At 54.6% G+C, this 14,121-nt stretch overlaps 1 protein-coding gene and 1 non-coding gene across 5 annotated transcripts in view; both read right to left on the bottom strand.

The window, feature by feature from the left end:
- Positions 1-2,777: 2,777 nt before the first annotated feature.
- Positions 2,778-14,121, bottom strand: part of SUPT5H (SPT5 homolog, DSIF elongation factor subunit) — a 34,388-nt gene continuing 23,044 nt past the window's right edge. For all 4 annotated transcript variants that reach the window (XM_005589194.4, XM_005589195.4, XM_015441507.3 and 1 more), the window contains 19 exons: positions 13,100-13,189; positions 12,929-12,999; positions 10,798-10,903; positions 10,496-10,589; positions 10,270-10,406; positions 9,379-9,534; positions 9,130-9,276; positions 8,148-8,294; positions 7,921-8,046; positions 6,929-7,013; positions 6,517-6,636; positions 6,332-6,434; positions 6,116-6,243; positions 5,921-6,026; positions 5,327-5,485; positions 5,046-5,214; positions 4,730-4,933; positions 3,272-3,367; positions 2,778-3,192 (listed from right to left, as the gene is read on the bottom strand). In XM_005589194.4, the coding sequence (XP_005589251.1) occupies positions 3,049-3,192; positions 3,272-3,367; positions 4,730-4,933; positions 5,046-5,214; positions 5,327-5,485; positions 5,921-6,026; positions 6,116-6,243; positions 6,332-6,434; positions 6,517-6,636; positions 6,929-7,013; positions 7,921-8,046; positions 8,148-8,294; positions 9,130-9,276; positions 9,379-9,534; positions 10,270-10,406; positions 10,496-10,589; positions 10,798-10,903; positions 12,929-12,999; positions 13,100-13,189 (2,388 nt within the window). In that variant the 3' untranslated portion in view covers positions 2,778-3,048. The remainder of the gene's footprint in view (positions 3,193-3,271; positions 3,368-4,729; positions 4,934-5,045; positions 5,215-5,326; positions 5,486-5,920; positions 6,027-6,115; positions 6,244-6,331; positions 6,435-6,516; positions 6,637-6,928; positions 7,014-7,920; positions 8,047-8,147; positions 8,295-9,129; positions 9,277-9,378; positions 9,535-10,269; positions 10,407-10,495; positions 10,590-10,797; positions 10,904-12,928; positions 13,000-13,099; positions 13,190-14,121) is intronic.
- Positions 11,354-11,424, bottom strand: LOC135968703 (small nucleolar RNA ZL116). The gene has a single exon (XR_010583642.1). It is a non-coding gene; the product is annotated as a small nucleolar RNA ZL116 (small nucleolar RNA).

Genomic DNA, 14,121 nt, shown 5'->3' with positions numbered 1-14,121 from the left:
CCCTGAAAGCGACCTGAAAAGCCAGTCCTCGAAAACTCTTTTGGCCAGGCACGGTGGCTCACACCTGTAATCCCTGCGCTTTGGGAGGCCGAGGCAGGAGGATCGCTTGAGGCCGGGAGTTTGAGACCACCCTGGATAACATAGCAAGACTGCCATCTCTATTTTTAAAATTAATAATAATAGGCCAGGCGCGGTGGCTCACGCCTATAATCTCAGGACTTTGGGAGGCTGAGGCAGGCAGATCACCTGAGGTCAGGAGTTTGAGACCAGCCTGGCCAATAAGGCAAAACCCCCTCTCTACTAAAAAAAAAAAAAAAAAAAAAAAAAAAAAAAAAAATTAGTCAGGCATGATGGTGCACGCCTGTAGTCCCACCTGCTGGGGAGGCTGAGGCAGGATAATCGCTTGAACCCGGGAGGCGGAGGTTGCAGTGAGCCTAGATGGTGCCACTGCACTCCAGCCTGGGAGACAGAGGGAGACTCCGTCTCAAAAAAATAAAAATTAATAATAAAACTCTTCCTCACATGGAGCTGGGAGGAGGAATCTGTTTTCTCTCCCATTCCTTCCTTTTTTTTTTTTTTTTGAGACAGAGTCTTGCTCTGTCACCAGGGCTGGAGTGCAGTGGCGCGATCTCGGCTCACTGCAAGCTCCGCCTCCAGGGTTCATGCCATTCTCCTGCTTCAGCCTCCCGAGTAGCTGGGACTACAGGTGCCCGCCACTATGCCCTACTACTTTTTTTGTATTTTTAGTAGAGACCGGGTTTCACTGTGTTAGCCAGGATGGTCTCGATCTCCTGACCTTGTGATCCGCCCGCCTCGGCCTCCCAAAGTGCTGGGATTACAGGCGTGAGCCACCGCGCCCGGCCCCTTCCTACCATGATTTTCTATAAAGGACTGGAGAGCCAACCATTTTACCTGAGGCTCAGCCAAAGAACAGCAGTATCTGGCTGTAGAGGGCTTGACTGACAAACGAATTAGAGGCTATAGATAGACACTACAAACCTCCCCTAAATTGAGTGGAAGAAAAATCAGATCCTGTTTATGTAAACTTTAAAACCAAATACCAAGGTAGTAAAAATACGAATTCAAGCAAGGGAAAGACACAACGAACTCGGCACTCCTGGTTACTTCTGGGGGAATGGATTGGGGTGCTGCTGAAGTGGGTCCTATCTAGTACATATTGTTTCCTGTTTCCTCCGCTGGGTGGTGGGGACATGGGTGTTCTTGGTATATAACCTTGAACATCTGAAATGTTTTTTGTTTTTGAGACAGAGTTTTGCTCTGTCACCCAGGCTGGAGTGCCGTTGGCGCAATCTCGGCTCACTGCAACCTCCACCTGCCAGGTTCAAGTGATTCTCATGCCTCAGCCTTCCAAGTAGCTGAGAATACAGGCGCCCACCACCATGCCTGGCTAACTTTTTTTGTATTTTTAGTAGAGACAGGGTTTCACCATGTTGGGTCAGGCTGGTCTTTAACTCCAGACCTCAAATGATCCGCCCCCCTTGGACTCCCAAAGTGCTGGGATTACAGGCATGAGCTATCGTGCCCTGCCTGAAATGTTTTATAGTACATTTACATTTGTAAAAAGACAGGAATATCTAACGAGGAAGGGAAACAGGTTCTGGGTACTAAGCCCCAGTCTCTAAGATTGCACCCACTGGATAAGCTACAGCAATCCTGGTGTCACTGCTATCAGGGTTCAAGGAAAAGGACCACCGGGCACTGTGGCTCACGCCTGTAACTGCAGCACTGTGAGAGGCCGAGGCAGGAGGATCACTTGAAGCTAGGAGATCGAGACCAGCCTGAGCAATATAGTGAGACCCGTCTCTATAAAAAATTTAAAAATAAAAAAATTATCCAGACGTGGTGGTGCACGCCTGTAGTCCCAGCTACTTAGGAGGCTGAGGCAAGAGGATCGCTTGAGCGCAGGAGGTTGAGGCTGCAGTGAGCAATGACTGTGCCACTGAACTCCAGCCTGGGCAATAGAGTGAGACCCCCATCTCAAACAGAAAAGAAAAAATAAAGGACCATTGGCCAGGCGCAGTGGCTCACGCCTGTAATCCCAGCACTTTGGGAGGCCGAGGCGGGCGAATCACAAGGTCAGGAATTCAAGACCATCCTGGCCAACATAGTGAAACCCATCTCCACTAAAAATACAAAAAAATTCACTGGGTGTGGTGGTGCGTGCTACTGGGGAGGCTGATACAGGAGAATCGCTTGAACCTGGGAGGCGGAGGTTACAGTGAGCCAAGATCGTGCCACTGCACTCCAGCCTGGTGACAGAGCAACACTGTCTCAAAAAAAAAAAAAAAAGAAAAAAGAAAAAACAAAAAAGACCATCAAGCACTGTATCCTGCACCACAAATCTAGGTTTCCTGGAGGATACTGTGATTTTCACTTTGCATAATTCATGCCTGAATAAGATATAATGTCTTCAATCACATGACAAGCTCTACTCTGATCATCTCCTTCCTATGTCTTCTCATACACATTCCCCTCAAGAGCCCTCTGGGGCAGGTGCTATCACTATTATCTAGATGGGAAAACAGATTCAGATAGCGTCCTGTTATTTGCCCCAACCACAAAGCAAGGAAGTGGGGTCTGCAAATGACCCCACTTAAAGACACCTCATTCCCACGGCGCGCGCGCGCACACACACACACACACACACACCCCGTTATTTGCCCCAACCACAAAGCAAGGAAGTGGGGTCTGCAAATGACCCCACTTAAAGACACCTCATTCCCATGGCGCGCGCGCGCGCGCACACACACACACACTTTTAGACCAAACAGCTTCGTTTTATTGAAAGACGGTACAACAAAAGCAAGCTGTGGGGAGGAGGTACAAGAAGGTAGGGACCCTCCCCCAAACTCTACTCAGATTCCAATGAGCACCAGGGAGGGAGAAGATGGAAAACTAAAAAGAAAAATAAAAGGAAATCCAGAACGATCGGCCTAGCCCTGCAGCAGGATCTTGTGTCACAGCCAAGGGCCAGGGAAGGAAGGACGACCACTCTTCACCTGCCGAAGTCCACCCGCCCTGCCTGCTTCAGGCTTCCAGGAGCTTCCCCAGGAAGCGGAGGTTGAGGATCTTGAGCTGCTCATCAAGGTCCATACGGACAATGCCATCCTCACCATCAATGCTCAGCAGGACGCCCGTGGCTTCCCGATCCTCGCCTAGGATCACTTTCACCTGGGGGTGGGGGTAACGTGGTCAGGGTCCGTGTCAGCACCCAACACCCCCATCTTATCTCCTTGCCCCCTGCCCTTACCTTGTTGTTCTTCGTGGGGGTGATGGGCTCCAGGTGCTCACTGGAAATGCTGACGACCTTCTCACTGTCCTTCAGGTACACGGAGCACATGCCCCCCTGGAGGATGGGGACAGCTTGGTCAGCCTGTCCTGCTCCCAACATGGGACTGAGGCCCACACTCCAGGGGACACAGGCTCAGGGCTCATTCTGAGAACTCAAGGTGAAATGGGGGCAGGAAAGGCCAAGGCTGGGGCTGGTTCCAAGGCCTGGGGCCTGTGGTACATGTCAGGGTAGGTGGACAAGGTGACCCAATCAGCAAGGGAAGCATCAGAATGAAGCTAACAGGCAAAAAGGAGACTGCTTCTTGACTCTTCAGGACCCAAACTTGCCTCAGCATCTTCCCCACACCTGCTCCTTTTCCTGGACCTGGTCTCAGGGACCACCCCATGGTCTGCAGGCCCCACCAGAGCTCTGGACCTCATCTTGGTCACCTCCCTTACCAATAAGCCCCTAGCTCTGAGGCCTGGCCATTCAGCCCGTGAAGGCCTCTCCCACCTGCCTCATCCCCACAGCCCTGCACTAGTGCAGCCCAACCTCCCCCTGGGCTCCCAGCCAGTCTCCCCACCCCCAATCCATCACTGATGGATGGAGAATTCCACACCACAGATCTGCTCCCACCCCTCTCCTGCTGAGATTCCTCCTTGGCTCTCCGGCACCCTCTGGACAGTCTAGGTCCTCCAAGCTGGTGCAGCCAACTCTCTGGTCTCATCACTCACTTTTGTGTTTTTTTTTTTTTTTTTTGAGAGGAGTCTTGCTCTGTCGCCCAGACTGGAGTGCAGTGGCATGATCTCGGCTCACCACAACCTCCACCTCCTGGGTTCAAGTGATTCTCCTGCCTCAGCCTCCTGAGTAGCTGGGATTACAGGTGTGCACCACTACGCCCAGCTAATGGATTTTTTTTTTTTTTTTTTTTGTATTTTTAGTAGAGACAGGGTTTCACCATATTGGCCAGGCTGGTCTTGAACTCCTGACCTCAGGTGATCTGCCCACCTCAGCCTCCCAGAGTGCTGGGATTGTAGGTGTGAACCACTGCCCAGCCCACTTTGGCTCTTTATGTTCCAGCCACAACAAACCCTTCAGCTCCCGGACATGCCCAAGTTCTCCTCACCTCCAGGCTTCTGCACATGCAGTTTCCGCCATTTGGAACACACTCAACCCAGTCATTTTCCTTAGCTTACTCCTATTCATTCTTCAGGTCTTGGCTCAGATGTCTCCTACCCCAGGCAGCCCTCTCTGATTCCCCATTAAATCGGGTAAGATGCCTCCTTCGGGTTCACATAGCTCCCCTTGCCCTCTAGGCTTTCTCCATTCCAGCTCTGCCCACTCTGGGCTATCACCATCTGGGGACAGGTCTGTCCCCAGTTTAGGGGGTACGAAGGAGAGGATGCCTGCTTACCCACCACCCTGGGCCCCACGTACCGTGACACTGCGGATGACACCTGTCTGTCCCACCACCTGTGTATCCAGGTAGGTGTCCCGCACCTTCACCTGAATGTCAGTGGTTACCCAGTCGCTGGAGTTCTGCTCGATGCCTGAGCCTGGCGTGTGTGGGTTGTAGCCACCAGGGGAGGGAGCTCCAGGTGTCATAGGACTGTAGCCAACAGGGCTCGGGCTGGGGCTAGCCTGCAGGGGAAAGAGGAAGTGTCATTGGGAAGAGTCATCTGGCTTGGCCAACCCTACAGGCCCAAGGCCACCCTAGCCCACCACCCTGAAGCACAGGCAGGCAGACCATTACCTGATAGGCCATGGGTGAGGGTGTAGGGTGGTAGCTGGCTGGGGAGTGGGTATTCTGGTAGCCTGCTGGGCTTGGCGCCACCTGGTGGTAGCTCTGGGGACTGGGGCTGGGCTGGTAGGAACCTTGTGGGGAGGGGGCAGCATAGGGAGAGAACTGGTCTGTGTTGTACCTGCAGAAACAGGAAAGAAGGGGGCATTTGTTGGAGCAGGGAGGGGAAAGGAGGCGGTGGCTGTAGGAGGGTTTGGGCAGGGGCAGAGGAGGGCGGGCCCCAGTGGACTCACATGGCCGGCGTCCCTGGTGTCTGCGGGTTGTACTGTGGGTTGACCTGTGGGGACGAGGGGTCTGGGTAGCCAGGTGTTTGGGGATTGGGGGTTCCCCCATAGGCCTGCGGGGACGGGGTGGGCTCATCGTCGAAGGCATACTCATATTCTTCCTCAGCCCTGTTGGGAGAAAAGTCTGTTGAGAGCAACTGTGGTGATAATGCGGAGGATGCTTCCAGAACAGCACCCTACACCAGACCCCGAACTGAGGCAATTTCATTCTCACGGGAGCCCCATCCAGAGGCACTCCTGATGTTACTTCCCTTCCACAGCTGACACTGTGGCGGAGAGAAATGAGGGTGCCCTCCCAAGGTCACCCCACCCAGGCAATCTTTCTCTAGGCCCAGGGGCAACCACAATCACTACTGATTGGGGCTGGAGAGGAGGCCGCTTTACCCCTGCCCCGCCATGCTATGCCTCCTCCTTCAAAGGGACCAGCCTGGGGCTGGGAGCAGAGAATGCTGGGTGGCCCCACAAACCCCTCCATGCCCAGACAGCCAGCATCACCCTCACATGCACCAGCACACATCGGAACCTGGGGAACCCTGGACTCACCGTGATGGCGTGTTGGGGTTGTTGGGGTCCCAGGCCCCACTCTGGGCAGGAGTGCGGCTGCCATCATGCAGGGGCGTCTGCGAGCCGTAGTGTGGGGTGCGGCTGCCTGGAATGGGGGAGATGAGTGTGTCTGTCAGTCCTGTCCCTCCTCTAGGTTCCCCCAGCCCCTCTTCCCTGTCCCCTGCGGGCACTCACCATCCTGGAGGGGCGTCTGTGAGCCATACATGGGTGTTCGGGAGCCAGAGCCATACATGGGCGTCTGGGAGCCATACATGGGCGTCCGCCCATACGTCGAGGTCATGCCACCCGGGCGCCGTGAGCCCCTGTGGACGTGGAGAACAAATGGGGTGAGCAGGGCCCTCTCACTGCCCAGCAAGCCCCAGCCTGGTCCTCCCCAGGCCCCGCCCGTACACCGTGGTGAGCCGCTGACGGTCCACAGAGATGGTCTGGCAGGTGGAGTGCAGCTCCACACGGGCCGTGGACTCTGTGGCATCCTTCACCACACCGATGTAGCCTGCGGGGGGGCAGGAGGTCAGGCTGGGCAGGCTCTCCTTCACCACGTCCCTCCCCAGGCCTCCACAGGCCTCGCAGGTCACCTTTGTAGGGCCCCTGGGAGATGCGCACAGTCTGGCCGATGAGTTCGTTGTCCCTCCGGCCCCGGCCCCTGCTCATGCCACCACTGCCGCCACCTGGACTACCAAAGCCGCCACGCTGACCTGGGGATGGGGGAGAATGTCACTGGTCCCCCACTGCTGTGCCCACAGCGAGGGCACCATCAGAATGCCCTCTTCACTTGCTTGACTCCTCCCTACTTGCCCACCCCCCGCCCCTTGGCTTTCCTATGGAAGCCCTGACCATTCCGGGCTGTCACTGCGGCGTCTACCCTCCTTTGGGTGGTGAGCCCCCTAATAGCAGGGCCTAGCCCAGCACAGGCACTGAGTGTGGGCTGAACAACCAAGTTCCTTCCAGCTGCTTCTACCCACCACATCCCGAGCCTGAACCCCTCACCTCCAGCACTGGGGTGCATGGGGCTGCTGATCCGGGGACTCATAGGCGCAAAGCCACCCACGGTGAAGTTGGTCACATCACGGGGCTAGGAGAGAAGCAAGGAGTGAACTGGCAGGCAGGGGATGGGGGTGGCAGGGTCTGGGGACAGTCCCCCAGCCCCCACACCACCCTGAATGCCTCCAGGTGGGAACAGCTCCTGCTAGGATCTGCTCTGCTGCCACCCCTCCCTCCTTCTGGTGACAATGCCTCAATTTCCTTTGGGGAAACTCCCAGCCCTCTGCCATTGTAAGCCTGTCAAGGGGCCTGGGCTTCCACTGGCCAAGGAGTGGGACTAAAATATGGCTAGTTAGGAATTTAAACCCCTAGAGACACAAAAACCACAAACCACAGGAAGTCTTCATTCCAGGTGCAGGGCCCTGAGGAGGCCACCCAGCCACCCACACCAGAGCCCTGAATTCCTCTGTGCCACCTGCTCCTGCACACTTCCCTACAAGCCCCACCTCAGGGCCTTTGCACTTGTTCCCCCAAAATGCTCACTCTCCATCCCTTCATTCAGGTCTCTGCTGCAATGTCGCCTCCCACGGAGGCCTTTCTTTACCCTCCTCTGCCTAAAACGGCAGCCCTGGTCACTCCCTGTCTCCTGAGCCCGTTCTGTTTTCTTCACAGCGCTTGCCTCACGCTGTACGATGGGTTTATCTGTCCGTCCATCTCTGGAGTATCGGCTCGGGGAGAGCAGAGGATTTTTTTGTCTTGTTCACCACTGGTTCTCCAGTGTCTGGCACCTAACAGGTGCTCAGTAAAATGAAATGAATAAATAACTTGGTGAACAGCTCAGAATCCCAAATAAACCTTTTCACTCTTTGGCAAGGACCTGACAATGACACTGCTCTCCTAATCCCTCAAAAGCCCAATCTTGTCACTTCTGGGGCCAGAGGAGGCTGGAGAGCTGAGCCAGGTACCCAACGCACAGGGTCCCGCCATGCCCACCTCACCTTCGAGCCCCCAGCCAGCACCAGGTGGCGGGTCTTGCAGACAAACATGCCCCCGTTCTCCACCAGTTTCTTGCAATGCAGGAAGGCGAAGCTTCGGAAGAGATGGCGGATCTCCCCCTCTCGGCCCTAGCCAGGGAGAGAAGGGTCACTCTCTTGGCCATGGCCCCCTCACCCCCAACCAACCAAATTCCTTCAGATGCAGTTCAAAAGCAGGAACTTGTACTCACTGAGTGGGGGCCATCAATGACCTTAACGATGTCTTTCACATGGATGTTGTTCTGCTCTGAGTCCAAGGCCACAGCAAAGCGGTTGTCTTTCTTACGAGTCACGGCCTGATGTCTGACAGTCACCACCTTCCCGTACATGTTCAGCACCTACAGAGGGAGAGCAGGGAGGCTATGGCGGAGAGAATAGGAAGGGGAGACACGGGGCAGGGGTTCCCTAAAGTGGGATAATCCTTCCTTGCGGAAGATGGTTCCAAGCTCCACAGGGCATCAACTCCCTGGCTGCAGGGCAGGCCGGCAGAGTGCCACCCTTTAGGTACTAGGTCAACCAAAAATCTTCCCAGTCATTCTAACACACTTTTTGGGAGGAGACTCCACCCCCTGATTGGGCAACAGGGACCTGAGAGATGGAAGGGGGCACTGATAGCAACATAACAGCTAATTGTTCATCTATCACTCTGTGTCAGGCCCTGTAAGATTTCACCTCAAAACTTCCTCTGAGGTGGATTCTATTATGATTTCCATTTTACAGAGGGAAACTCACGCTCAGAGAGGGTGAGTCACTAGCCCAGGGTCACACAGCACAGAAGCAACAAAGCCGAGATGTGGATGTGGAGTCCAGGGTCCTATGTACTGTGCTCCGTGACTCCCACATCCATGAGGAAGGGGCAAAGGCAGGAGGACACATGTGGCACTCCATCCTTGAGCGAGGAACAGCCACCAGGGTACAGATCTAACCTCAGGGAATCATTCACTACCAACAGAGTAGACATTGCCCTCATTTCCATTTTACAGGGTGTGAAACAGGCACGGGGAGGGATCAATGACTTGCCACATGCCCACTATCAGCCAGTCAGAGGTGAGTGACAGAGCCAGGTGTACGACCCAGAGCAGTCTGGGGGCTCTGCCACCTCCCAGGATGAGGGGTTGAGGGACAGGAAGCCTCCTAAAATCAAGTCCCCGCCACAGAGCACTACACACACACCTGGAAGGTCTCCCGTTCTAGTCGCACGATGACACCCACAGTCTGGGGATCCAGCTGCACCAGCTCGCCCCATTCATGCTGGCCCCCAACATCCACACCTGATGCTGTCTCTGAGCAGAGCTGCAGGTCCCGGGGGAGCACCTTCAGCTGCCAGGGATGGTGAAAGGGGTGAGGCCCAATCCAGCTGGCTTGCCTACCTGGGTCTCCTCTTGGAATGTGCACCCTTCCCCAACCCTTCCATCCACCTACCTCATGCATGGTGAGGTCAGAGAACAGGATAACAAAATTCTCCTCTACCCGCACAATGAGGCCTGTGTCGCCCTCGAATCGGCCGGCAATCACCTTCACGTGGTCCCCCATCTTGAAGTATTTCCGAAGTTCCTGGGCTGGGAACTCCAACATGTCCTGGGGGATTGGGTGTGGGGACCATCGACGAGCAGGTGAGGGGAGACCACCACAACCTGCCTGCCCCTCCTGTCTTCAGAATCCACTCATGTTCTCAAAAACCCCACTTAAGGCTCATACCACCCACCCCAGACTACCTTAGTCCACCTGGACGATCCCTCAGACTGCCCCAGAAGCAGCTGACCCCAGACACAGGACACCAACCTGGACAACCTTTACCCCAGCCCGCCCTCAAGACACACGATGCCTACCTATACCCACACAGACAGCCTGCCCCTCAGACACAGGACCCCCGACTGGAAAGCTCCTCAGCCCCACCCAGAGACAGCCTCACCCCACACATCACATTAGGCCTGCACAACCCCTCAGACACACACCAGACACAGACACACACACACCCCCCAATCTAAGCAAATAAAATCAAGCCCCCACCTCGGACTACTCCATGGTTAATCACACTCTCAACCCAGTACTGCCCAGATATCTTGCTTTTCAGAAACGAAAGATAGACCAAGCCACTCTCCAGAGACAGACACCACCAGGCAGGCCTGCTGCCCGCCGACCCTGCGCTATACTTAGACAGCGCCTCTCAGGCACCTGAGAACACTAGAAGGGCCTCAACTTACCCTCCGGGAAACCAGGTGTCACCAGGCACACCACCATGTCATATAGCCACATACAGTCAGATGTGCCTGAACGCACCAACCCCTGCACCTAGGAACACCGGGCACCCACCTTGAGGTCCTCATGCTTGGGCATGATGGTGATCTTGTTGCCATCCACGCTGAGGATCTTGCCCTGCAGGTTGATGAGCTCGCCCTCACAGACCTCCACATTGTCTCCAGGTTGGAAGTTGTGCTCCCGCTCCTTCCCTGCAGGGGCAGTCATAGGGCTGACTCAGGGGCTGCTGCCGTGGGCCGCCCCTGCTCCTTGGCGCAGGTTACAGAGGGGGATCAAATACCTGTGCTCTCAGTCACCACCTCCAGGTCGATGCCCTCTGGCTGGTCCTCAAACTTCTCTAGCTCAGAGAGTGTGGGCTTCACACCCTCCGTGATCTAAGCCCCGAGGTGTGAGGGGAAGAGAAGAAAATGGACCAATGTCAGTGTGACAGCCCAGCTCAGTGGGCTCCAGGGGAATAATTCTCCTAGGGAACACTCCTAACTTGAGGAGTGGGACAGACCCAGATAACCCACAGCCCAAGGCCTGGCCTGCAGGAGAACACTCACCCCACCCCCATTACCAATGCCCCTCTGGGACCCTCACCACAGCAGACATGGCGAAGCTCTTGAACAGAAAGCCCTTCCGGCTGTAACGGTTCCCCTCAAAGATGAGGAAGTCACCATCAGAGGCAACATCGCCCCCCAGGGACCTGGGATTTTATGGGGGAGAGAAAATTAGAAGGGAGAGTCAAGGAGACAGTCTTCTTGTACCTCAGTCTTCTCAGCTGGCTACAAGGAGAAAGGACCCATCCCATCCCAGCACACACCCTCTTGGCAGCAGTGACTTCTCACAAACCCCAAAGGCCCGCCTCCCACCTCCCTGCACTCCTCCACCCACTCCCTGATTTATCTGTCACCAGAGCACCGATCACCATCTGACAAGCTAGTGTTTGACCTGTCCCCGTAACTAGCATGTCAGCTCCAAAAGGTCAGGGATGTAACATTCACTAAATTTCACCAAGAATAGTGCCCAGGACACAGGAAGTGTGCAGTAAACATTAGCTGAACAAAGTAACAGTATCAGACAATGATATCAGTTAATATTCACAGAGCACTCAGCCTGGCCTGCACATTCATGACCTCAGACTCTTCCCCAAATCTGTGACATCAGTAACTGCTCATCATTCCAGGTGAGGGAATGCAGGCTCAGGAAGGTCACACCACACACCCAAGGTTGCCAAGCCAGAGTCTCGACAGGATTCAAAAGCAGGCAGGTGGGACTCCCAAACCTGTAGCCCCTGACCCTGAATATGGAGTGGGGGCCGCTTAGGCTTAGTCCTGTTCCATGTCTCCGGGGTGGGGAAGGAACCTCCTTCACTCTCCAAAAGGGAAACGCATGGGAGGAGCAGGTCAAGTTCCTTCTGCACTCATGCAATCGCCTTCTCCCATGGTGAACCTGGGAGAGGCCAGCATGCTCGGCTGGGCATGTTGGGGTACTTGCTGAGCTGGCTTGCTGCGGGGTGGGGAGGGGAGCACTAGGGTTTGCTCTTTGCAGAGAGAGGTTCAGTTGAGTCGAGACCAGTGGTATAAATGGGTCCAAACTCAGGCAGGTGAAGTATTAGCAAGGCCCCTGGGCGCAGACTGAAAGGTGCATTCCACAGCTCTTCCTTTATCTGAAGGAAAGCCTGACTGGCTGAATCACCCACAATTAGTTCTAGAACAGGACGAGAGGGAAGAGTGTTACCAGCACCTCTCATTTCTCCATGTCCTCCTCTCTGTCCTCCCTGCCGGAGCCCCCAATTGACCCTGGGATGTTGAAATTCCTGGGCTGCTCCAATTCTCTACCCAGCTGGGGGGCTTCCTGAGGGAAAGGGGCTCCATACCCCCCACATCTCAAGTGGGCATAAGCAGATCAGGAAAGGAGACTTTCTAAAACCCGACGCAGTCAATCCCTTTCAATGTATCATACCACGGATCACACTTTATATGCCAAGCGCATTCTGAGTACATACACATACTAATTTATTTAATTCTCACTAATCATCTATAATCTGAGGAAGCAGAGGTTGTTTTCATCAATCTTTTTTTTTTTTTTTTTGAGACGGAGTCTCGCTCTGTTACCCAGGCTTGAGTGCAGTGGCACGATCTTGGCTCACTGCAACTTCTGCCTTGTGGGTTTAAGCGATTCTCCTGCCTCAGCCTCCCGTGTAGCTTGGATTACAGGCGCCCACCACCACCCTTGGCTAATTTTTGTATTTTTAGTAGAGACAAGGTTTCACCATGTTGGCCAGGATGGTCTTAAACTCCCGACCTCAAGTGATCCGCCCACCTCGGCCTCCCAAAGTGCTGGGATTATAGGCGTAAGCCACCGTGCCCAGACGCATCAATCTTTTTAAATATATTTTTAAAACTTTTTTCTTCTTCTTATTATTATTTTAAAAGATGGGAATCTCAGTATGTTCCCCAGGCTGGTCTCGAACTCCTGGCCTCAAGCAAGCCTCCTGCCTTAGCCTTCCAAAGTGCTCCCTCCCACTGTGCCCAGCCTCATCAATCTTTATAGCAGAGGAAACTGAGGCACAGGGATGTGAAGTGACTTGCCTGAGGCTATACTGCCAAGCTAACCAATTCACAGGCTAAACCTGTGGTGGGGCCACCCCTGTGGAGGAACCTGCAAAAGGCACATTCTGCATACCGGCCCTGGGGACCCAGCCCAGCCAGTCCCCAAGGACACGCACCTGATCTTCTCAGCGTCAAACAGCCTCTGTGGAGGCCGCTTAAACTTCTTCCTTTTGGCAAACCAGTCTTTCTATGGAGGAAAGGGGTATGGGTAGGAAGGGTGAGGAAGGGGGCTTGGCCACCAGCGGGATCGAGCGCACCCCTTCCCCCAGGCCAGATTCCCCGAGTACCAAGCTCATGCGGGCCTTGATGCGATCGTAGTCGATGCGCGGGATCATCTTCAGGGAGATGGTGTTCTGGCTGGGCTCCACGTAGTCCACCTGAGCAGGGCGAGCAGGAGGTCAGCAGGGTCGCACCCTCCTGACCCCAGACACAAGAAGGGTCAGGAGATGCTAGGAAGGAGAAGGGACATAGGATGGTGGGGAAGAAGCCAGGCTGCTGACAACTCCCAAAAGTCCCACTCTAGCTTGTCTCTCCCCTCAGCTCTGGCACTGAGTAGCCACTGCCTGCCTGATAACTCCACCTGGATATCTTTTTTTTATTTTATTTTTATTTTTTTGAGACGGAGTCTCACGCTGTTGCCCAGGCTGGAGTGCAGTGGCGCGATCTCGGCTCACTGCAAGCTCCGCCTCCTGGGTTCACGCCATTCTCCTGCCTCAGCCTCCTGAGTAGCTAGGACTACAGGCGCCCACCACCGCGCCCGGCTAATTTTTTGTATTTTTAGTAGAGACAGGGTTTCACTGTGGTCTCGATCTCCTGACCTTGTGATCCGCCCGCCTCGGCCTCCCAAAGTGCTGGGATTACAGGCTTGAGCCACCGCGCCCGGCCTCCACCTGGATTATCTAAAGGTCCCTCCAATCCAGGACAACTGCAGGCAAACCGCTGACTCCCCCAAACCTGCCGCCTCCCACTCCATTCTTCCCTCTGCTCAGGCACACAACCTGGGAGCCATGCTTGACTCCTTTCTTTCTCTCACACCCACACCCGATCCATTGGCAAATTCCATCGGCTCTGCCTTCAAAATACCTGACCTCTTCCCCTCCTCCGCTGCAGTGTCAGCATTCCAAATCCAAAAGTCCAGAATGCTCAAAAATAGGAAACCTTGTGAGCATCAACATGATGCTCGAAGGAAATGCTCACTCTCGGATTTTCAGATTTGGGATGCTCAACTGGTAAGTACAATGCAAATATTCCAAAAGCTGAAAAAATCTGAAATCTGAAAAACACCTCTGGTCTCAAGCATTCAGGTTAG

The sequence above is a fragment of the Macaca fascicularis genome, chromosome 19 (genome assembly GCF_037993035.2).
Source record: "Macaca fascicularis isolate 582-1 chromosome 19, T2T-MFA8v1.1".
NCBI classification, from domain to species: Eukaryota; Metazoa; Chordata; class Mammalia; order Primates; family Cercopithecidae; genus Macaca; species Macaca fascicularis.
Note: the sequence above shows the minus strand (reverse complement) of the source record. Positions and strands in the feature narration are given on the sequence as shown.